This window comes from Carassius carassius, chromosome 8 (assembly GCF_963082965.1).
Source record: "Carassius carassius chromosome 8, fCarCar2.1, whole genome shotgun sequence".
Classification (NCBI taxonomy): Eukaryota; Metazoa; Chordata; class Actinopteri; order Cypriniformes; family Cyprinidae; genus Carassius; species Carassius carassius.
In genome coordinates, this window is record NC_081762.1 from 10,039,332 (window position 1) to 10,062,090 (window position 22,759).

At 36.2% G+C, this 22,759-nt stretch overlaps 1 protein-coding gene across 7 annotated transcripts in view; it reads left to right on the top strand.

Annotated features, from left to right (window-relative positions):
• Positions 1-22,759, top strand: part of pleca (plectin a) — a 102,735-nt gene that overhangs the window by 57,316 nt on the left and 22,660 nt on the right. For 3 of the 7 annotated variants that reach the window (XM_059556047.1, XM_059556049.1, XM_059556051.1), the window contains 22 exons: positions 1,473-1,534; positions 4,486-4,575; positions 6,324-6,401; positions 6,666-6,758; positions 8,980-9,146; positions 11,398-11,513; positions 12,571-12,677; positions 12,772-12,891; positions 13,138-13,233; positions 13,324-13,451; positions 14,457-14,550; positions 14,655-14,809; positions 16,007-16,358; positions 16,761-16,838; positions 17,009-17,170; positions 17,282-17,386; positions 19,263-19,358; positions 19,508-19,633; positions 19,817-19,969; positions 20,269-20,423; positions 20,656-20,782; positions 21,621-21,804. In XM_059556047.1, the coding sequence (XP_059412030.1) occupies positions 1,473-1,534; positions 4,486-4,575; positions 6,324-6,401; positions 6,666-6,758; positions 8,980-9,146; positions 11,398-11,513; positions 12,571-12,677; positions 12,772-12,891; positions 13,138-13,233; positions 13,324-13,451; positions 14,457-14,550; positions 14,655-14,809; positions 16,007-16,358; positions 16,761-16,838; positions 17,009-17,170; positions 17,282-17,386; positions 19,263-19,358; positions 19,508-19,633; positions 19,817-19,969; positions 20,269-20,423; positions 20,656-20,782; positions 21,621-21,804 (2,844 nt within the window). Of the gene's footprint in view, positions 1-1,472; positions 1,535-4,485; positions 4,576-5,164; positions 5,201-6,323; positions 6,402-6,665; positions 6,759-8,979; positions 9,147-11,397; positions 11,514-12,570; positions 12,678-12,771; positions 12,892-13,137; positions 13,234-13,323; positions 13,452-14,456; positions 14,551-14,654; positions 14,810-16,006; positions 16,359-16,760; positions 16,839-17,008; positions 17,171-17,281; positions 17,387-19,262; positions 19,359-19,507; positions 19,634-19,816; positions 19,970-20,268; positions 20,424-20,655; positions 20,783-21,620; positions 21,805-22,101; positions 22,135-22,759 lie in introns of all 7 variants that reach the window. The other 4 variants (XM_059556046.1, XM_059556050.1, XM_059556045.1 and 1 more) reach the window with 3 other exon arrangements.

Below are 22,759 nucleotides of genomic sequence, written 5' to 3' on the forward strand. Positions count from 1 at the left end.
AGAAGGTTTTAGAAACAGGAAGTGATGTGGTGATGCCAATTGACGTGGCTGCCATGGCAACCAAATGACAGAACAACAACATGCATCCAGTTCCCTGCAGTTGTTTTGTTACAGATGGTTGTCCTGCACTTATCTCATCTTATCTCAGCGTTTTGATGAAATGGTGATGAAATCAGAAGTTTGGAGGCCTTCTCACAAGTTTGAGATTTTTTTTCCATTTTTTTTTTTTATTTAAGTCATGCTTGCTGGTCATCAGAAATATCATCAGCCTATGATAAGAGGAGGATGTGCTTCTTCTCCAAGTGACCTTTATCTACAGCTCAGCTTGAGTTTTCTTGTATTCTCTTTCATGCTAGCTCAAGTGTGCCATTATCATAAAGTCAAAAATAAATCTGAAAGAGGTATTTGTACTGATTTTATTTTTTTTATTTTTTTTAATCACTTTCTTATATTAGTCATGAGGCATTTTACACGATCATTGTGAAACCCACTAAATTCAGGTGGTGGTACTTCTGGAACATTTCACTCCTTAAGCACGCCTTTAAGCAAGTTTCCACATAAATGTTTGATGACTTTGATGATGGTAATTCGAGATGAAGGTAAATGCCGAACATTTGAAAGCTTCTAAACAAATTGAGGAGTAAATGGCACAGTAAAACAGTGCCTGTAAAAGAGTTGGTGCTTTTTAGAAGTCAGTAGGGAATCTCTGGTTTAGTCACTAAGACCTGCAAGTATCTGAACTCAAGTAAAGAAAACAGATGCACAAACTAAGAACTAAAAAGCTTTCAAATTATGTCAGTTCAGAAGAGCCCACATGGGCCCACCCAATAACTGTGCACAATTTTGGGTCATAAAATCCATTGAGTATTAAATGTCTTTATTGTTTAAAGTTTTTTTTATGCTTATGAAGTCTTATAATCATCAAGGCTGCATTTACATGTAAAATATTATTGGAATTTAAAAGAACTGCTTTTTATATTAATATACTTTAAAATGTTATTTATTCCTGTGATGAAAAGTTGAATTTTCAGCATCATTGCTATAGTCTTCAGTGTCACATGATCCTTCAGAAATCATTCCAATATGCTGATTAGCTGCTCAGTAAACATTTCTTATTATTATCAATGTTGAAAGCAGCTGTAAATGTCATATTTTTGTTCAAACCATGATTTAAAAAAAGATTAGTTTTAACAATGTAAAAGTCTATTTAAAGCATCATTGTTGAATAAAATCATAAAAGTATTTATTTAATGAAATCACATGCAATCATGATGATCACAAAGAAATATGATACAAAACCTATGCTAAATCCTCTAAGCTTTTGCTTCTCTAAAATCATCACCATGTGGAACCACATAAAGTGCACGAAAAAAACCCACACAGAGCACTATTATCTAAGAAGATAACTATACTTCAGTTTAGAAGTTTCCATTAGTATGTTGTATAATGTTCACTGGTCTTGTGTTTTACAGATGAACGGGATCGAGTACAAAAAAAGACCTTCACAAAATGGGTGAACAAGCATCTGATGAAGGTATTACCATCCATACAGAAATCGCAGTCATTTCAAAGTTGTTCTAGGTGCTTGTAACCACACGGTCACAGAGAGTCAAGTATCTCAGTTTTGCCCTTCACCATTGGCCACTTTGTCAAGCCATTATCTCAAGGACTTGTTGTGAAGACGAATGGTGCAGTAACTACAGCTGCTTGATTGGAAACTCTTAACGCATGCTAAAACTGCACAGAGTACATACTCATTTGTCCATCACTACATGGAAAATAACAGTGTATGCTGCTTGAGTGGAAGAGTGAATATGATAGATGTGTGTGAGAGACAGAATGGGATGTACAGTACAGTGTTTGCTTGTCTAACCCGTATGTGAAAACATATGGTGAGTGTGTGTAACTGCTACTGCTGTGGAGATCATTATAGCTGAATAATCGTCCTGTACACACCCAGCACACTGCACTGCTGAAAGGTGCTGTTTATTTATTTATGAGTATGTGAGGATGAGTCATCAACATCTGGTCTCACTTTATAACCCCAAAGAAACAGTTCCGCTTGGATTCCATCCAGCAGTCTGGCCCACAGGCGGCCCCTTTCACGAACAGTTTCAAAATGGGTCCCAAAATTCCACCCCAAAATCTACAATATAAAGATGCAAAAGAATCTGAAAATGAAAAACAGCTACTAGAACAAAGCGAAAAAGCAACAAAAGCGATGCAGCAGTTTACTCTACTGTGTCTTTTTTTATTTTGGAAAATACTGAGATGTGACATGCTAAACTCTATCTAAATGATTTCAAACAGTAGTTTAACTAACTAGTATCTACACTTCTTACCTTTTTAGGCTGAATTTTTTTTAATTATAATAATTATTAAATTGAATTGAGAATAATTAAATTATTTCATTAAATTCAAATAATTATTCAGTAATTTTTGTGATAAGTTTAAGCACTAAATTTGTGTTAGTTTTTGGACTGAGTTAGATTTTTCCATCCTCCATGGAGGCACAGGGTATATTCAGTGGTCTGCGGTTCAGATCCAGTGACTCAGAGGCTTTGCTGTGGGTTGTTCATTTGCTGTAAGGAAATTCTTCTCATTTGGATGCAGTCGTTTGGGATGGAAACCTGGACGCCAGCAAAGCCGTACGCGTTCTCATTTAAAAAACTAGGCACAGAGAACAGCATCCTTAAGATTAAAAAAAGATTTATGAACAAGCATAATGAATGAGTTGCCAAAATGGTTTCAGCAGATGTGTTAGTGATGTTCCATTGCTATCTTAGACTTAATAATAGCTTTGAATTCAATACAAAAGACAATTTAATAATGATGTTATGCCACATATGTGCTGTGCTCTTTCAAATATGATTTGTTGCTTGATATTTGAATATTAAAACTAAACCAATATATTTCTGACAGGTTGTCATTAGCAGACTTGTTTTCAGACAGGTTTTTTTTATGTAATTAATGAAATATTTAAACTAGGTCTATATATATACGCCATCATGCAAACACTGTATGTGTCATCTGTGTTCATTTCACTGTTATGTGTCTCTCGCCGTCTTTCTGTCATACAGTTCTCATTGTATTTCCCATCTGTTCCTACCTTTCTCTTTTTTTCTCTCCATGTTCCACCCTTTCCTCCATCTTTCTCTGTCAGCACTGGAAGGCAGAGGTAGGTGCTGTCTGTGATCACACTTTTGCAGAGTGACTTCTGTTATTACCTGCGTGGGTTTCACATGCACCATAGCTTCCTACATCAGCACTTAGAGCTAACATACAAGCTTCCCTGCCTTCCTTGAATGAAAAACTGTTTTTAACACTGGAGGGATATTTTCTGTCTCCTTTAGTACTTTCTGTGTTTACTGCTTCAGCCTCCTTTCCTTTATCAACAGTAAATATAGTATCATACAGTGGCCCACAAATCAACTAACTTTTTGTAATTATTAAAATCCCAAGGTGATTTATTTCATTAGTTTCCGCATTATAAACTGAGCTGAATATGGAAATCTCTCAGTGTGAACAGTTTTCTTGTGAGAAAAGTCACTTCAAATTCCACAGCATCATAATATTTGTGGTTTCTGAGTTCTGTTTGTAATTTTAATTCTTACAAAATATATTTTTAGGGTTTCAGAACCCTTCTTTTTTTGTCAGTAGCGAATCTCTTTTGACACTAAAACAAATGCAAATATCTTAAAATAGATGCACAACAAACTAAAAACTGAAAAAGTCAGATGGACATTTTCCAAAAAAAAAATTAAATTAAAAAAGTCTTAGGTAAGTCTTAAATGTGGACATAAAATTATTTTAAGTACGCTACCGTTCAAAAGTGTAATGTTTTTAAAACAAGTTTGCAGTTAAAGGCTGCATTTAATTTATCAAAGATACAGTAAAAAAAACATTAATATTGTTAAATATTATTACAATTAAAAATAACGGTTTTCTATTTTCATATATTTCAATATGTGATTTATTCCTGTGATGGCAAATCAGATTTGCCAACAATTACTCCAGTCTTCAGTGAAATATTTCTCATTATTATTAATGTTAAAAAGAGTTGTGCTGCTTAATGTTTTCCTGGAAACTGTTATGCATTTTTTCAGGATTTTTTAATTAATATAAAGTAAAAAAACAGCTTTCATTTCAAATGGAAATATTTTGTACCATTATAAATGTCTTTACTCTAATTTTTGATTAGCTAATTGCTGAATAAAATAATTTATATTCAAACCCCAAACTTATGTATAACAGTGTATTAATTATTCACCTTAATCTATAGTAAAATGAATTACAATTATGTCATGTATTGCAAAAGAGATTAAACTAGTGGTTGCCTTTGACAGCAGTTATACACTTTTGCGATCAAATTTGATTGATTGATGTCACAATCAACCCATTACTATCAATTCATTGAAGAACTGTGGTTTTAAATAGCATAATAGCATTGTCTTTTTTTAAATGATGATTTCCTGTTTTCTTCAGGCCCAGCGACACATCACAGACCTGTACGAGGATCTCAGAGATGGACACAACCTCATCTCGCTGCTGGAGGTGCTGTCTGGAGAGACGCTGGTAAGTTCATGCTAATATGGGATCAGATTGTCCATCCACAACCCTATTCTAAACCTACTTCCAAACATCAGTATGAAATTCTGCTTTTGCAAGGCTAAGTCTGACTACCTAGATCTGCTCCCCTAACATAAGCCCCTCCTCTTCCTGTGTCCTCTTTTGCTTTATAGACCTTGTAGTTTACATTTGAGTAAAGTTCCCCTTGCAATCAGCACTGATTGGATAGTTCTACTGTTTAACACCCAAGTCATGTCCCTCAGATTTGTTTTGCATGCGTCAGTGGTTGACACGTGGCATTCAGATCTGTATGAGCAGTGGATGTAACCACACATACAGAAGAGTGTTGGTAGGACCGAATGTCTCCTCACATCTCCCCGTCCTTATGAGCAATTATACTCTGACTGTCTCTTTTGCATTGCGTCTCACTCCTTTAACACATTAACAATCTGACATTTTCTGCCTCAGTTTCAACTCTGCACCGGTTTGACCCCCCCTTGACCATTCCTTTTTCAACTTCCTGTTTGCTCACCTCTGCCCTGACCTTGACCCCTTTGCCTTTGCCTCTTCTCTTGTGATGCTCTTGCTGTGGTAGCCGAGGGAGCGAGACGTTGTCAGGAATTCGCGGTTGGTGAGTTGGGGCTGAAAATTTCCGGCTCGCCTCCCTGGAAAGGGGTGTGGCATGTGTCACTGCCAGGGGAAATGTGTTGTGCATGATGTCACTTCCTTTGTCATGTTGCTTGTCCATGGTGCCCGTCCTCCCCCCATGTTCACAAAAATATTCGATTAAAAATTTAAATAGATTATACACTGCTATATGCGTTAAAAATCAGGGTGGTTATTTAAATGTTTGCGTTTTTTTTTGATGGAATGTTCTGGAATGCAATACATTCACTGTCAGGGAACTGTTAACTACAGGCTTTCAGGAATTTGGCGTAATGTATGTTAGTTTAGAATTAAACATTTGTTTTAGTTTTGCATTGATTCATGTCTTCTCGTGTTTGCAGACATGGGATCCATTGAGAACCTAAGTGACATCATGCACCATGGGACAGCTTAGCTTTTGATTGGCTATTTATTGTGATTGTATGATATTGACTGATTGTCAGTGTCATTGCATGCTCTAATTGTATGCTGTGCATTTTGTCCATATCCTGGCATAGTGATGTATTTGGTGTATGTTCAGGTAATAGATTAAAGCTAATGAAGCTGGAAGATCTCTGGTCCTTGGGTTTCAACTTGATAAGGTTATAATATTTAGGGTATAGTTTCTGCATTTTTTTTCTATATATAATGCATTGTTTCTTCCATGAAATGTGGAAAATATTACAGAGTAAAAGTGAATTTGCTTAGTTAAGGTTTGCTTTAGGTACTTTTTTTTGTAGGATGATATTGTAATATTAGTTTTTTCCCCGAATTAATATATATATATATATATATATATATATATATATATATATATATATATATATTTCTTCTAAAACACTAAAGTGTTTTCCAATTTTACATTACAGTAAAATGTTTGGATGTTACATTTCAACTTATGGTCTCATTAAATATAATCTTTTCTAAATGGACAAGACAATATTTCTGTATTGTGGCATTCCTACTTTAGTCATTGTTTTGTATGTTTAGTCAATGCAATTTTTATCATTCAGTACATCTATAATCTCTGCCTTTTCATAACTGTATTTAATTTTTTTGAAATCCTTCTCTTTGTTAAACTCTCTTTTTATTATAATTTTTTTTTTCAGCCCAGAGAAAAGGGTCGCATGCGCTTTCACAAACTACAGAATGTACAGATTGCACTGGACTTCCTTAAACATAGACAGGTACAGTGAACTGAAATATTTTTATTTTTATGTATTTTTTTACCCATGGTTTTGCTATTCATAATCAGGGGTAATATATATATATATAAAATTTAAGTTATGATAAAATTTCTATTGTGTTACTGGTAATTAGAATTGTATTTCTTTTGTTTTATATTTCTTCCTGCAGTACCTTTACAGACCCACAGGGGTCTATAGACTCATGGTTGAAAACCTTGGCCTTATAAGATTTCACTGGTTAACACAGATCTCATTGTTTGACAGGTGAAACTGGTAAACATCAGAAATGATGACATTGCGGATGGAAATCCAAAACTGACCCTTGGGCTAATATGGACCATCATCCTTCACTTCCAGGTCTGTTGCAGCACTGGTTGTGCTCTACTTGCTCGGAGCAGACACATTCTAATTAGTTTTTTTTATGTGCGCTCTTTGGTTTTGCTTCACAGATTTTCGTTTCTACATGTTTTAGTCGCTCAACTTGCTGTTACTGTTGCTTTAACAACACAGACATCTGTGCAGACTTGTGACAAGGTTTAATGCATCATCTGGCAACATTGATATAGATATCACTTTTCATCATTGTGCCAAATATAAATCTCAGCCCACCCACAAAACACAACACCCTCAGAATAGAACAAGTATTTGTTGTACCTTCACGCTTTGCCTCATGCTAGTTTGTGTGTGGACTGAAATGTCAGACAAAACAACTGTTTTGCACCTATTAGAGACAGGTGGTTTTCTATGCCAATGCACTCTATTGTCTTTGTATTGCTACACAATTTTTTGTCTAACTATGAGGAGACTGGAGTGCATTTATGTACTTTTATTCTGGGAAATAAAAACCGAAGCATGCATCTTTGATGTCACAGTAGGCCTGTGGGGGATTATGGGTTGGGATGGTGTCCATTTTGGTTGGTGACTCACATCTTCCTTAAAGGAAGTGGAAGCTGGCATGTTGGTTTGGTGACTCATGAGACCAATCATGCTGTTTTTTGGTTGTGGGAATGCATCTTAATTGTTTTTTTTTCCTGCAGTTTTTTAAAAAGTGCTTATCTTGGTACAAAAGGTTTTGAATTAGTCATTTTTCCAAAAACGTGCTGTGCATCCAACGTTTTTGATATTTTCAACAAATAATTGTTATTTTTCTGGTTAGGCATATTAAATAAACTTAGAATCAAAGAAATAGTTATGAATTCCTGTAGAGTAAGAATTATAATACAATAAAAAAAATATATCAGAATTGATCATAGCATTGCAGAATTAGCTTCAATTATGCACTCTGCAGAAGCTGTTGAGTTTGGCACCAGATGTGATTTTGCCAAATTTGTATTTCCTATTAAATCATTTGTAAAAATCTTTATTCTTACAATAACTTTCTTAAGAGGTTTGAAGTGTTGGGCTTATAGTCACTACTAAAAACATTTTTAAAATGAGAGGCACTGAAAGGAATTCTCCATTGAAAACAATTTGAAATGCCCCTCTTGGGTCTCGTAAAGCTATGCTGCGAGGGTGGAGGATGTGTTTCCAGTTACTGTGTACATCCTTAATATAAGGATTCAGAGGTTTAGACCGAGCAGACTTCCCTACAAGACTCTTATAATAGGAGGAAACTTGATTTTAGCCGTTAAGCGGTTATTACCCAAAGGGGAATCCTGACGATGAGTCACCAGAGGAACAAACACATGCAAAATCACAGACTAAAATTGAACAAGCCTTTTATTATAAACGAATCTTATGATCACTGCTAACCACAATGTTTGTCCGCAGTATCTTGGCAACAGTGAGGGTATTTTAGGTATACAGTTTTATAATCAAATTCAAAATGTGAAATGCTATATAATTTCCCCTGAGCATCATAGAGTAGTGTTTCATTATTGGAAAAGCAACAAGTTCACATTTTAAACTATTAAACAGAAATTTAGCGAAAGGAGTGCAAACTTCATACTCTTTGCCTTCAGATACTGTATGTTTGTAAAAGAACGATTTAAAGCATTTTGCACTCCTTAAATCATAATACTAATATTTCCATTGTTTTAACACAGGAACAACTGCAGTAACTAGTATAATACATCATTTGTATTACTGGAGCACTTGGTGTTATCACATTGTACATTTTTATTTTATTATGAAAGTTGTTCTTATAGTTTCTGTATGTGTTTAGAATTTTTTCAAATACGCAATTTTATTAAAACCACATTCTCGTTGATTTTACTTTTCTTTCTTTTTTACATATTTGACTTTAGTTTACGATTAGATCATATTTAGCCTCTTAATATATTTTAGCTACATGATTTGTTTTATTGAAACCATATTTACATTGATTCTACTTGATTTTTGTTTTACTATGACAGTTGAAATGATCATTTCTTAATATGTTTGGTCTATTATTTCTTTATAAAATAATAAATAATTTGTATTCTTGTCACCTTATCATTTTTATATGGTCTATCTATAGTTTAACTGCAATCAACCATGGTTAAACTGTGGTTACTATGCAATAACTAGAATACATTTTAATAAATGCAAGCTCAGACTCTGATTCTACTTTTCTCACCTTCTTCCTTGGCTCCATCAGATCTCTGATATCCAGGTGAACGGTCAGTCAGATGATATGACAGCCAAGGAGAAGCTGCTGTTGTGGTCTCAGCGGATGGTGGAGGGCTACCATGGTCTGCGGTGTGATAACTTCACCACCAGCTGGAGAGATGGCAAGCTCTTCAATGCCATCATCCATAAACACAGGTAAAAACCTCTTTTAAAAAAGGCAAACTGTGACTCATCTGTTTGAACACATTCTCCAAACCCGTTATTCAATGGTGCTCATGTAAAGAGTCAGATTCTTGAGGAGAAACTTTTCAAAAAATAGTTTATTAAGTAATCTCGGCACCAGAGAAGTGAGAAATAGCTGACATTCCCTAATATTTCCCGGCTGTTTACGAAGTTCATCTCCAGACTTGCTGGCTGTATTTGCCATGTCAGTCACAGAACCCTTCTGCCCATTGTCAAGTCTATAATTTATGTACTAAATCCTGGCTTATATCAAGTGATGTTTGACAGGAAACAAGATCGGTCATGCAATACTTAAAGGTAAGCCGACCTGTTTGAACCTTCAAGAGCACAGTTTGCTCTCACACATGGGACTCAAGAAACAAGAACCACTGACCCATTATAGACTTGATACAAATACCTCTCAACCACAACAAATTCACTTTGGTTTACGTCAAAATTTGCAGGATTAAGTTCAAGTATGCTCAAATTGGCACTTACGAAAAAAGTTTGAAACCGGAATTCAGTAATGAGGGCATGTTGAATCTGAAAGGATCCCTAGAGGGTGTGTTTTTATCATTCTGCGTGTAGCTGCATAGCTCAGGTTCACCCTACGCTATCAGACGCAGATGACTCTTGAGATTTGAGCAAATAAGAAGCTGTTAGTCTTCCCCCTCGCTCGCCACTCGATGAACAGATTAGTATATGAACTCCATTGCGACAGCAGCAGTAAAGGTTGAAGCTTGATGCGTGATATAAGATGGAGCGTGATTTCTCTGAGGACTGAGACTGCTAACCGCTGGCTGGAGCTTGCTTCTCATTGGACAAGAATACAGTTTTGCACCCTGTGTGAAGGCACACATTTCAAAGAATAGGATTGTGATTCATACAATCCAACAAAATGTTCAGTCTGAAGAGGAAGCTGCGCTCCAGGAAGAATCGCAGCACCTCGTCCAGCCACGGATCCGTCAGTGACCTGGAGGACCGAGTGGTCATGCTGTGTGAAGATATACCCTCAGAGGCTTCATTCGATTCGGGCCAGGATTCCATCAGCCCTGGTGCCTGCTCTAGTGGTGGATCCCAGAGCGGAGATCTTGAACATGGCATGGAGCAAAGGCTCTCCACCCTAAGCAGAGATGGGTTTTCTTACAGAAAGGTGTTCGTCTCAGATGCCGATCTTCCCTGGGGCCAGCCGTGCTACCTGCTCACACGGACAGTCAATGAGACGTATGAATGCTTTGTTTTTTCATTAAAAATGAAAACCAAGAAAACCAAGCAAAGGAGTGCTGCCTTCGTCATTGTAGCTTTTGGAATTTCATTGACAATTTAGTCAACTGATTTGGTAATTTGAGGTTGTTATTTGCTATAAAATGTAGTTTTGTTGAACTTGCTCAGGTTTTCATGTAGTCGGCTGCATGTTTGTGCACATAGTATTTTACTGTAATTGTTTTTGGCGCCTGATTGCTGTTGAGTGAGTAGTTAGACACTTAAGACAGACTTTTTTCAAACCCTGTGAAGAGCTATCAATCTTGCCTTCACCTGCCCAGATACTGGTACAGATGTTAACATAGCCTGCAGGTTTGGCAAGCAGTGTGCAATTAAATATAAGATCTACAGGTATGTGTTCAAATGAGATCTTGGGGAAATTTTACAGTTCATACCTATGTGATTTTTGTTTGCTAACAGAGAAATTATTCCTTTAAACATAGCAGACGATAAAATACAAAATAATTAACCAAATGAGCAGCCTCTGACCCAAACTCAGAATTTGTGCTCTGCATTTAACCCATCCAAAATGCACACACACAGAGCAGTGAACACACACACACACACACACTGTGAGCACACACCCGGAGCAGTGGGCAGCCATTTATGCTGCGGCGCCCGGGGAGCAGTTGGGGGTTCGATGCCTTGCTCAAGGGCACCTAAGTCGTGGTATTGAAGGTGGAGAGAGAACTGTACATGCACTCCCCCCACCCACAATTCCTGCCAGCCCGGGACTCGAACTCACAACCTTTCGATTGGGAGTCCGACTCTCTAACCATTAGGCCACGACTTCCCTAAATAAACAGGCAGTTTATGATTTGGTGCATGATGTATTATGTAATCAGTGCACTGAAATAAAGTGTGTGCAATCTTTATATTTTCTTTTGTTTCATCTCCGGGGTTATATCTCTGTCAGTGTCCACCTCTAACTGCGATCTGTGTCTCCTGTCTTTTGTTGTAGACCAAATTTGATTGACATGAATAAGGTGTATAGACATACCAACCTGGAGAATCTGGAGCAGGCCTTCAGCGTAGCAGAAAGAGACTTGGGCGTCACACGCCTGCTGGATCCTGAAGGTAAACTGAGGGAGAACATCCCTCTGGATTCTCCATATTTTTTATTTTTTATTCTTGACTTTCGTTGATCCTAGAGGATTTAATGGATTTGTAAAGTATTTTACATGCGTGTAAAACTAGCTTCTAATAATTATCTAACAGTGATTTAACTTTTTTTTTTGTTATGTTGAGTAATGTAAACTACTGTTTAAAATTAAGAGTTTAATAGAATGGAGTGTCTATTTACACTAAGTGCAAATAGCCCACCTTGTTGGTTGTGGCTATTTACACTAGCTCCGCCCACCAGCGTGTGAATTGGCTAGTCAAGATAACAGACAGTCAACTATCATCAGTTCCAGTGGTGCAGATGGTGAAACGTGTGTCGTACTCATTTTGATGTGATCAACCCGGTATCGAATCAGCTTTGGCAAACTTTTTTTTAAAACAAAGGTAGTGAGGGCTTTACTGTGCCAATAAGGTGGCATCCATTTAATAATTTAAATAAAAATTTACACTCAATAAGTTATTGCATATTGTTTTATAATGTATTGCAATACTGAGGTGCAGACAATTGCCACTATTTGCAATAAGTAGTATAAATAGCAGAAAACCCTGCTATTTTTAACATAGTATAAATAGAATCTTTAGCTATTTGCACTTAGTGTAAATAGCATATCACTGAAAAATGCTTCTATTTACAAATAGCCTCTGCCTAAATAAAATTCTTACTAAAAGGTTTTTGTAAATAACTTAATATTTTTATTTAGTAAGGATGCATTAAACTGATAAAATGTTAACAGTTTATTCATTTATATACAAAATATTTCTATTTCGAATAAATGCTGTTCTTATGAACCTTTTTTATCATTAAGGAATTCTAATATATATATATATATATGATTACCACATTAAGTTGCAATTTAGAATTATTAAAATATAAAACAGTTATTCTAAGTTGTAATGATATTTAACAATATTATTGCTTAACTATTTTTAATCAAATAATTGCAGCTGTGGTTAAGCAAACGTTTGTACTATAGTGTACAGACTGATGGTAGTTTGTTTTCCCTTTCTGCAGATGTGGACGTGCCACACCCAGACGAGAAGTCCATCATCACATATGTGTCCTCTTTGTATGATGTCATGCCAAGAGTTCCTGATGTTCGTGATGGAGTCAAGGCCAATGTGAGTGTTTTGAAAGTATAAGAAGTTATACAGGTATCATGGGCCATTAAGATTTGTATTCAGTGAAATTCATTTTTTTTATTGACGTGCACAGGAATTGGAGTTGCGCTGGCAGGAATATTACGAGTTGGTGACCATGTTACTCCAGTGGATCAGACATCACATTATCGTGTTTGAGGAACGCAAGTTCCCCTCCAGCTATGAGGAAATTGAGGTTAGTCTCATGTTACATGGGTTTAATGATCATGCATGTGCAAATTTACATATGCACATGTATAATTATGATTTGGTACTGTGATTTACTTCTATTATTACCAGCTAGAAGTGTTATGAAATGTACAAAATAGCTTTGTTTTTATTTTGAGTCCACAAATACATATGTACTGCAAGTACTATAGAAAAAGAAAAAAGAAAGAAAAAGATTGTGATATGACCATTTCTCCTCCTTATTTTGTTGTAGGTTCTCTGGCGTCAGTTTTTGAAGTTCAAGGAGACTGAACTACCAGCCAAAGAGACTGACAAAAATCGCTCCAAGCTCATTTACAAGTCTTTAGAGGTAAATGTAATTTTCCACACTTAGAAATGGTCTTTTAAACAAGCATGTAGTACAGTTTGTACTAAGATTTGACTTCATGTTTGTCACCAGGGTGCTGTGCAGGAGGGTCATATCAAGGTTCCCCCCAGCTACCACCCCATCGATGTGGAGAAGGAGTGGGGACGCCTGCATGTGGCCATTCTGGAACGAGAGAAACTGTTGCGCTCAGAGTTTGAAAGGTGAAGGAATATGTTAAATTTCTTACACATTCTTTGTTTGTTTGTATAATGACTCATTTGAATAATCTGAACTATTTACAGGGACACTTGGCAATAATAATGAGAGTACCATGGGTCAAAAATTATTGAACTAGTGAAGTAGATGTAGCTGTAGTGCTCAGATTGGACCAATGTTTTGAACAAATCCTCATTTAAGTTACGTTTCAAGAAAAATAAATATCTGCAGAGTGAATTGATAATTATCAGATCTTGATTGCTCTTGTAGCTCAAGTGGTAGAGCATTGCGTTAGCAAGCACAAGGTTGGGGGTTTGAATCCCAGGGAACACATGTTAGGAGAAAATTGTTAGCTTGAATGCAATCTAAGTTGCTTTGGATAAAAGCGTTTGCTAAATGCATACATTTAATTTAATATATACATATGTATATATATATATATATATATATATATATATATATATATATATATATATAACTTGACTTACTTTCCCCTTCAGTTTTTTTTTTGTTCCAAATGCCTTACTTTAAAGATTCCAAATGCTAAAATGGCTTTTCATATTGTTATTAAATAGCATTTTTCACAAGCAAAGAGGGCGTCGCTTTCCAAAAGATTTGTCACAAGACAGACTCACTGGTGCTCTGCAGAATGTTTATGAGTCTGATAAGTTACAGAAGCACTTCTTACCATCAATAACTGATTCTGTGTGCCTCCGCTCTGGGAAAACCGTCTCTGTACTGGGATTCAGCATTATTTATAAGGATTATTATTCATGGCTTTTGTGAATGACAGCCATGGACTGGAATACCTACTCCGTGAGAGGAGGGTGTGAGTGATTCGACTGACTTTTTTTGAATGTATTAAATGTTGAATGCCTGTGAAGTCTGAATATTGTCTAGTTTAGTTTAGCCTATGTCCAGCCATTACATTCTTAATATTCCATGGCTGTTTTGCTGTAGTGAATTATGCTCAGTGTGTAAGAGTATTTGTGTGTCTTTATATGTAACAGGCTGGAGCGTCTGCAGAGAATAGTCAGTAAGGTGCAAATGGAGTCAGGTTTATGCGAGGAACAGCTCAACCAGGTGGAAACACTGTTACAAACGGTGAGATTTAAACCTATTTTATTCCTTTGTTTAAAATCCCTGTAGCTTTCAAAAAGAAAAGCCTGTAGCAAATAGCACTATAATAATATTTGCTGTTATTGCAGGACATTCGTCTGCTGTGTGCGGGAAAGCCTATCCAGCATGCATCTGAGATAGAAGGAGATCTGAACAAGGCTGAAGACATGATCCGATATCTTTTCAATGATGTGCAATTACTTAAAGATGGGCGCCATCTACAGGCAGAACAGATGTACAGGCGGTCAGTATAATATTTGACTTCATACTGTTAAGAAATTCATTGAGAACTAAAACTAATATGTAATATGAATACTTTATTATTTATTTATTTAATCATTTATTTGCAACTTTTTTAAATTAGAAAATTTTAATAGTTCCTGTCACCTGAAAATGTTTTTTTTCTCAATAAATTTAAACTATTCCAAATGTATTTTTTTTTTTTTTTGCCTTTATTTGTATGGCACTATTTTCTGTAACGCTGCCTCGTATTGATATCGAAGCAAGCTGCTTTGCAGAAAACATGTGCTAAATAGCAGTTAAAATGCTTAAATAACAATAATAGTATCTGTATGTCTAATAATATCTCAAATAAATATAATAATCAGTTTCTAAGACAGCTGCTTTGAAAGACAGTATGTATTAAAGGGCAATTTAAAACTGCATAAACCACAATTAATAATAATTAGTGCTGTCAAACGATTATTTGCTATTAATCACATCCAAAATAAAAGTTTTTATTTACATAATGTGTGTGCACTGTGTATATTATGTATATATAAATACACACATACAGTATACATATTTGAAAATATTTACACTGGACTATAAGTCGCATTTATTTAAAACCCAGAACCAAGAGAAAACATTACCGTCTCCAGCCACGAGAGGGCGCTCTATGTCTTCAGTGTAGTCTACAGGAGCACTAAGCAGCATAGAGCGCCCTCTCGCGGCTGTAGACGGTAATGTTTTCTCTTGGTTCATTTCTCTCGGTTCATGTCAAATTAATTTTGATAAATAAGTCGCACCTGACTATAAGTCGCAGGACCAGCCAAACTATGAAAAAAAAGTGTGACTTATAGTCCGGAAAAAAAAAAATATATATATATATAATATTTTTTCATATTTTATATTATATATAAATATATCTAATATGTAAACAGCATTTTTTCTTAAATATGTATATATACATAATGTACATACAGATATTATATATACATATATCTAATATGTAAACAGCATTTTTTCTTAAATATATACATATACATAATAAATGTACAAAATATACACACAGATATTATGTAAACAAAAACTTTTATTTTGGATGTGATTAATCGCTTGACAGCACTAATAATATCCATGTCTAATAATATATCTAATAAATGATATCTCACAGAATCTTAATAACAGCATCAGTAATTGCTCCTCTTTGTTCTCTCAGGGTGTACCGTCTCCACGAGCGTCTGGTTAACCTGCGCAGTGAGTTTAATCTGCGTCTGAAGTCAGGTGTGACGGTGTCCCAGGTGCCCATGACCCAGGTGCCCATGACCCAGATCTCCCACATGCAAACATTACAGCAGTCTCCCCAGCGCATAAGACCTGAGCTTGATGAAGTCACTCTCAAGTACATTCAGGACCTCCTGTCTTGGGTGGAGGAGAACCAGAGACGCATTGATGGGGCAGAGTGGGGCGAAGATCTGCCCTCTGTGGAGTCTCAGCTCGGTAGCCATCGTGGTCTACATCAGTCCATCGAGGAATTCAAATACAAGATTGATCGTGCGCGGGCTGATGAGGTAATTTAATGCATTGTTTTTGTTTTAATAGATTTATCTGTGTCCAGTTAGTCTAAAAATGAGACATTTTACACTTAGTAGTAAATTATATGTTCCCTGAATTTTTTATAACTTTTGGTTACTGTCTTTAAGATTTGAGTAATTCACCTCTATTCTGATTGAGTAACCTAATATAATATGCATATTATATGTTTTATACTTTGTACATTAAATAAACCAACCTGGATACTCAAGTACAAACAATACTGTTCTCAATAAAGCATGCATGCTTTTTAAAAAGTATTAATAATTCAAATAGTATCTTACACTCCATATATAAGTTAAGAATGTCTGAGACGTACTGACTTGACTTTAATATAAAAAACCAGCATCCCATAACAACATCATTTTCTCTCCTCTCAGAATCAGTTGACTCAAGTCAGTAAGGGAGCCTATCGAGAATACTTGGGCAAACTGGACCTTCAGTATGCTAAACTGCTGGTACACTCTTAAATTTAGAGTTAATATACACTTTGCACTTTTGTTGAATTTTAATATAATGGATTATATTGTAAAATATCTTCGTAGAAAAACTCAAACCATACAAAGGCTTCTGAAATAGAATTAGCCAGTTTGTTTGTTGGTGAAGTTCTGTTGATTTTCCATCTCAGAATGCTTCCAAGTCAAGGCTGCGGAGTTTAGATCAGCTGCATGCTTTTGTTGTGGCCGCCACAAAAGAGCTGATGTGGCTGAACGAGAAAGAAGACGAGGAAGTGAACTACGACTGGAGCGACCGAAACTCCAACATGACTGCCAAGAAAGATAACTATTCTGTAAGACCACCAACACATCTCAACATGATTCGACCTGCACTACAATAGCTCTGTGCTGTCATTTTAATTGCATTTGAAAACAATAGTTGATGTTTCTGTGCTATCTTGTAGGGTTTGATGCGAGATCTTGAACAGAGGGAGAAGAGAGTGAACAATGTCCAGATGACTGGAGACAAACTGCTAAAAGAAGGCCATCCTGCCAGGAAAACTGTGGAGGTACAAAACTGACAATGAATCATTTATTCTTTGTGTTTGTCCAAAGCAAAATACCAGAGTAAATGAGTCTTATAGATGTATAGTATATACAGTCTTGGCCAAAAGTTTTGAGAATTACATAAATATTGGAAATTGGAAAAGTTGCTGCTTAAGTTTTTATAATAGCAATTTGCATATACTCCAGAATGTTATGAAGAGTGATCAGATGAATTGCATAGTCCTTCTTTGCCATGAAAATTAACTTAATCCCAAAAAAACCTTTCCACTGCATTTCATTGCTGTCATTAAAGGACCTGCTGAGATCATTTCAGTAATCGTCTTGTTAACTCAGGTGAGAATGTTGACGAGCACAAGGCTGGAGATCATTATGTCAGGCTGATTGGGTTAGAATGGCAGACTTGACATGTTAAAAGGAGGGTGATGCTTGAAATCATTGTTCTTCCATTGTTAACCATGGTGACTTGCAAAGAAACGCGTGCAGCCATCATTGCGTTGCATAAAAATGGCTTCACAGGCAAGGATATTGTGGCTACTAAGATTGCACCTAAATCAACAATTTATAGGATCATCAAGAACTTCAAGGTAAGAGGTTCAATTCTTGTAAAGAAGGCTTCAGGGCGTCCAAGAAAGTCCAGCAAGCGCCAGGATCGTCTCCTAAAGAGGATTCAGCTGCGGGATCGGAGTGCCACCAGTGCAGAGCTTGCTCAGGAATGGCAGCAGGCAGGTGTGAGCGCATCTGCACGCACAGTGAGGCCAAGACTTTTGGAAGATGGCCTGGTGTCAAGAAGGGCAGCAAAGAAGCCACTTCTCTCCAAAAAAAACATCAGGGACAGATTGATCTTCTGCAGAAAGTATAGTGAATGGACTGCTGAGGACTGGGGCAAAGTCATATTCTCAGATGAAGCCCCTTGCCGATTGTTTGGGGCATCTGGAAAAAGGCTTGTCTGGAGAAGAAAAGGTGAGCACTACCATCAGTCCTGTGTCATGCCAACAGTAAAGCATCCTGACACCATTCATGTGTGGGGTTGCTTCTCATCCAAGGGAGTGGGCTCACTCACAATTCTGCCCAAAAACACAGCCATGAATAAAGAATGGTACCAAAACACCCTCCAACAGCAACTTCTTCCAACAATCCAACAACAGTTTGGTGAAGAACAATGCATTTTCCAGCACGATGGAGCACCGTGCCATAAGGCAAAAGTGATAACTAAGTGGCTCGGGGACCAGAATGTTGAAATTTTGGGTCCATGGCCTGGAAACTCCCCAGATCTTAATCCCATTGAGAACTTGTGGTCAATCCTCAAGAGGCGGGTGGACAAACAAAAGCCCACTAATTCTGACAAACTCCAAGAAGTGATTATGAAAGAATGGGTTGCTATCAGTCAGGATTTGGCCCAGAAGTTGATTGAGAGCATGCCCAGTCGAATTGCAGAGGTCCTGAAAAAGAAGGGCCAACACTGCAAATACTGACTCTTTGCATAAATGTCATGTAATTGTCGATAAAAGCCTTTGAAATGTATGAAGTGCTTGTAATTATATTTCAGTACATCACAGAAACAACTGAAACAAAGATCTAAAGGCAGTTTAGCAGAAAACTTTTTGAAAACGAATATTTATGTAATTCTCAAAACTTTTGGCCACGACTGTATATGTTTATTTGACTAATATATACAAAAAAAGTATTTTATTTATTTGTGCAGAATATTTCATATTTTCATCTATTTTAGCTTGCAAAGTTTTGAAAGTCTTGAACCTTTCTATTTCCAGGCTTCAATTATATTTTTAATCCCAGATTTTCAATGAGGACCTTTTGACTCCATTGTAAATTTTAGCCGATAATTCTGTGTTTTAATGTTTGTAATCTGTTCTTCTGTAGGCTTTCACTGCAGCTCTTCAGACTCAGTGGAGCTGGATCCTTCAGCTGTGCTGCTGCATAGAGACTCATCTGAAAGAAAACACAGCTTACTTTCAGGTACATACTTTAATACAATTCTGTGCTCGACTTGTAGAGATTCTTGTTGACAGTTCAGAACCCATGGTCACAGACAAACAGATCACCCCTATTAAAATCGACTTAAGCTGAATTATTTGGATCTCCTAACCAAATTTTCTGTTCTGCAGTTCTTCTCAGATGTTAAAGAGGCTGAAGAGAGGATGAAGAAGATGGAGGGCATGATGAAGAAGAAGTATGTGTGTGACCGCTCTATCACAGTCACACGGCTAGAGGATCTTCTACAGGATGCATTGGTGGGTGTTAATATGTCTGGGATTTTACAAACCAATAAACACCAAAATATATTTAGTGCTGGGTGAATACCGATTTGAACATTCACATTATGTTATTAGATTAGAGATCCTTTGAAACTTTTAATTCAGTAATTTAATTTTAAATTTATACAATATATATAAAGTTATCTCTATGACTTTCAGGAAGAAAAAGAACAGCTTAATGAATTCAAGACACACCTGGAGGGTCTCAACCGGAGAGCCAAGACCATTATCCAGCTGAAGCCGAGGAACACCGCTTACCCTGTCAAAGGCAAATTACCCATTCAGGCTGTCTGTGACTTCAAACAAATGGAGGTAAACACTTGGGCTTGTTTTGTTGCATATGTTGGTAATATAAGAAGTTGAATTAATCCTGGGGGTACAATTGAGGACACATACATTTTTATTTTTGCCTTCCTTTATCACACCAAAAAATGGTGTAAATGGAAATCACATGTATGTTTTCTATAATAAATTGCAATTAAGCATGAATATTTTAGTACACAGGCTAAGCAGTCAGTCTCACCCAATAACTTGTCTTGCTGTTAGTCACAGAACAAAATGTAATCCATTTTAATCACTGCAGAATAACTTTCTTCATTCTTTTGACCCAGATCACAGTACACAAAGGAGATGAGTGTGTCCTGGTGAACAATTCCCAACCGTACAAGTGGAAAGTGCGAAACTCCAGTGGAAACGAGGCCACAGTGCCGTCCATCTGTTTTATCATCCCTCCCACCAACAAAGAGGCCCTGGACGTCAGCTCTGGGTAACACAGTACAGACTGATACGAGTGCACAAGTCTAGTCTCATTTGACCTCCCTTGCTTTAGTTGGCAGCACATTCAAATTCCACACACTCCTTTTATCTCTGTCTTTGACTTTTGAGTCCAGATGTGTGGTTTTGCTGTGATTCATGTCAAATGTTTGCTGGATAAATTGAATCCTTCTGATCAGCCTTTGGCTTTGCCACCTTATCTTTAATTCTGTTTTGAAACTCAGGTTAGATGCCAGTCTGCAGAGGCTGATGGTCCTTTGGCAAAAGCTGCATATAGATATGAAGAGCCTGCTTTCCTGGCAGTACCTCATGCGAGATATCCTGCTTATCAACTCCTGGAATTTAATCATGGTAACTTGCGCACACACACACACACACACACACACACACCTTTTTGGTATTCAGAAACTTAGTACCAAGTCTTAGTACAAAATACTACAACTAATATGCACCAATTTATGAAATGATGGAAATTATTATAATAAATGGCTGTTACAAAATTATATGCCATTATATACTTAGAAATGAAAAAATAGACATTGTGATATCATTATGTAAAGTATGTAAAAATAATTTGCTTCAGCAAGGATGCATTACATTACATAAAAGTAAAGACATTTGTTAATGTCTACTTAAAAATGTTGAACCATATATTTAACAAGAATACTATTAAGCAGCACTTAACATATAATAGTAACAATATGAAATGTTCCTTTAGCACTGGTATATTACAATGATATTTGAAAGTTCTAGTGACACTAATGGCTTCTAAAATCAGAATCAGAATGATAAATTACATTTGAAAATATATTCAAGTAGAAAATAGTTATTTTGAATTTTCATGATATTTCACAGTATTAGTTTTTCCTGTATTTTGATCCAATTAATGCAGCCTTGGTGAGCATAAGATGTTCAAACACATTCAAAAATCTTACTGACCCCAAACTTTTGAATGGTAGTTCACTTTGAGCATGCACAATTCAGTATTCAGTATCGGCCAATATATTTCAATTGCAATGATAAATAAAAATCATTAAGTAATAAAATAATATTGGCTGATAACTCATAAAATAACTTTGTTAAATAACATTGTAAATATTATTATTTCACTGCATTGCAGGGGCATATAAATGATCTGAAAAGTACATATAAATGTACTTATGAATATTAATTCTCTATTTTTATGTAGTTTAAGACTTTGAGAGTTGAGGAATATCGACTGACCCTGAAGAACCTGGAGGAGCACTATCAGACCTTCCTGCGTGACAGTCAGGATTCTGAGCTCTTCGGTGCTGACGATCGCTTGCAAGCAGAAAACAGTTACAGCAAAGCCACTCAACACTATGATAACTTGCTTCGCTCTGTTGAACAAGGTAGGTGTCAGGTTAGGGTGGCGGGTTTGTTCAGATGTATAGAAATCACTTTCACTGTTCATCAAGTGAATGAGATTGCACACAGACAAAGCCGTCTTGGCCCCAGGAACAACCCTGTTTTAACGTGTAGCCCTGAACACAGCTGCAGATTTTTCTGCATGCTTGATGCAAAACAAAGACATTATGAAATTTTAAGAGCTTTGCCTCTTCTCCTGGATTAAAAGTTTTTATGACAGCACAGTTTGAAAATTCTGGATAGAGCCACCTCCCATTATGACTGCAAGACTTATTTTTCAGAACCTGTTTTCATCCAAAAGGGAAGTGTACCAGGTAATGATCACAGTGTGGATTTCTTTATTAATAAACGGCAAATGATTTGTGCATTTTGCCTCCTTCTCCTTTGACTTCAATGTGTTGCTAATGGAGCATTGTCTTGCTGTTTCTAAGCATGTCTTTAATTAGTTTTTTCACTTGTGCGATGTCATATTACAGAGATTTCTTCACTATTTTACATTTTAAAATGTAGTGTATGTACTTAAAAGTGTGCAAATGAACTGATTTACTTTAAACGTTTAGACATTCTCTCTACACAAGCACTTAAATGCAAATGCTTCTAACTATGTCAGCTTGATTTCATGTGAAAATACATTACTGTTTAAAGGTTTGGGGTTAAGAAATTTATATTTTTATTCAGAAAGGATGCATTAAATTGGTCAAAATTCACAGTTATAATGGTTTCTATTTCAAATAAACATTTGAACCTTTCATTCATCAAAGAATCCTGAAAAAAATGGATTCACAGTTTTCATGAAGACTACCTATACACCTATAGAAGATTTTTTTTTTTTTTTTTTTTTTATAAATTTTTGGCATGCACATCTGTTTTTAAGTAGTACATTTGTTTTCCCCTATAGATAATAAGAAGAAATGATTTACTGAGTACTAAAGCTGCTTT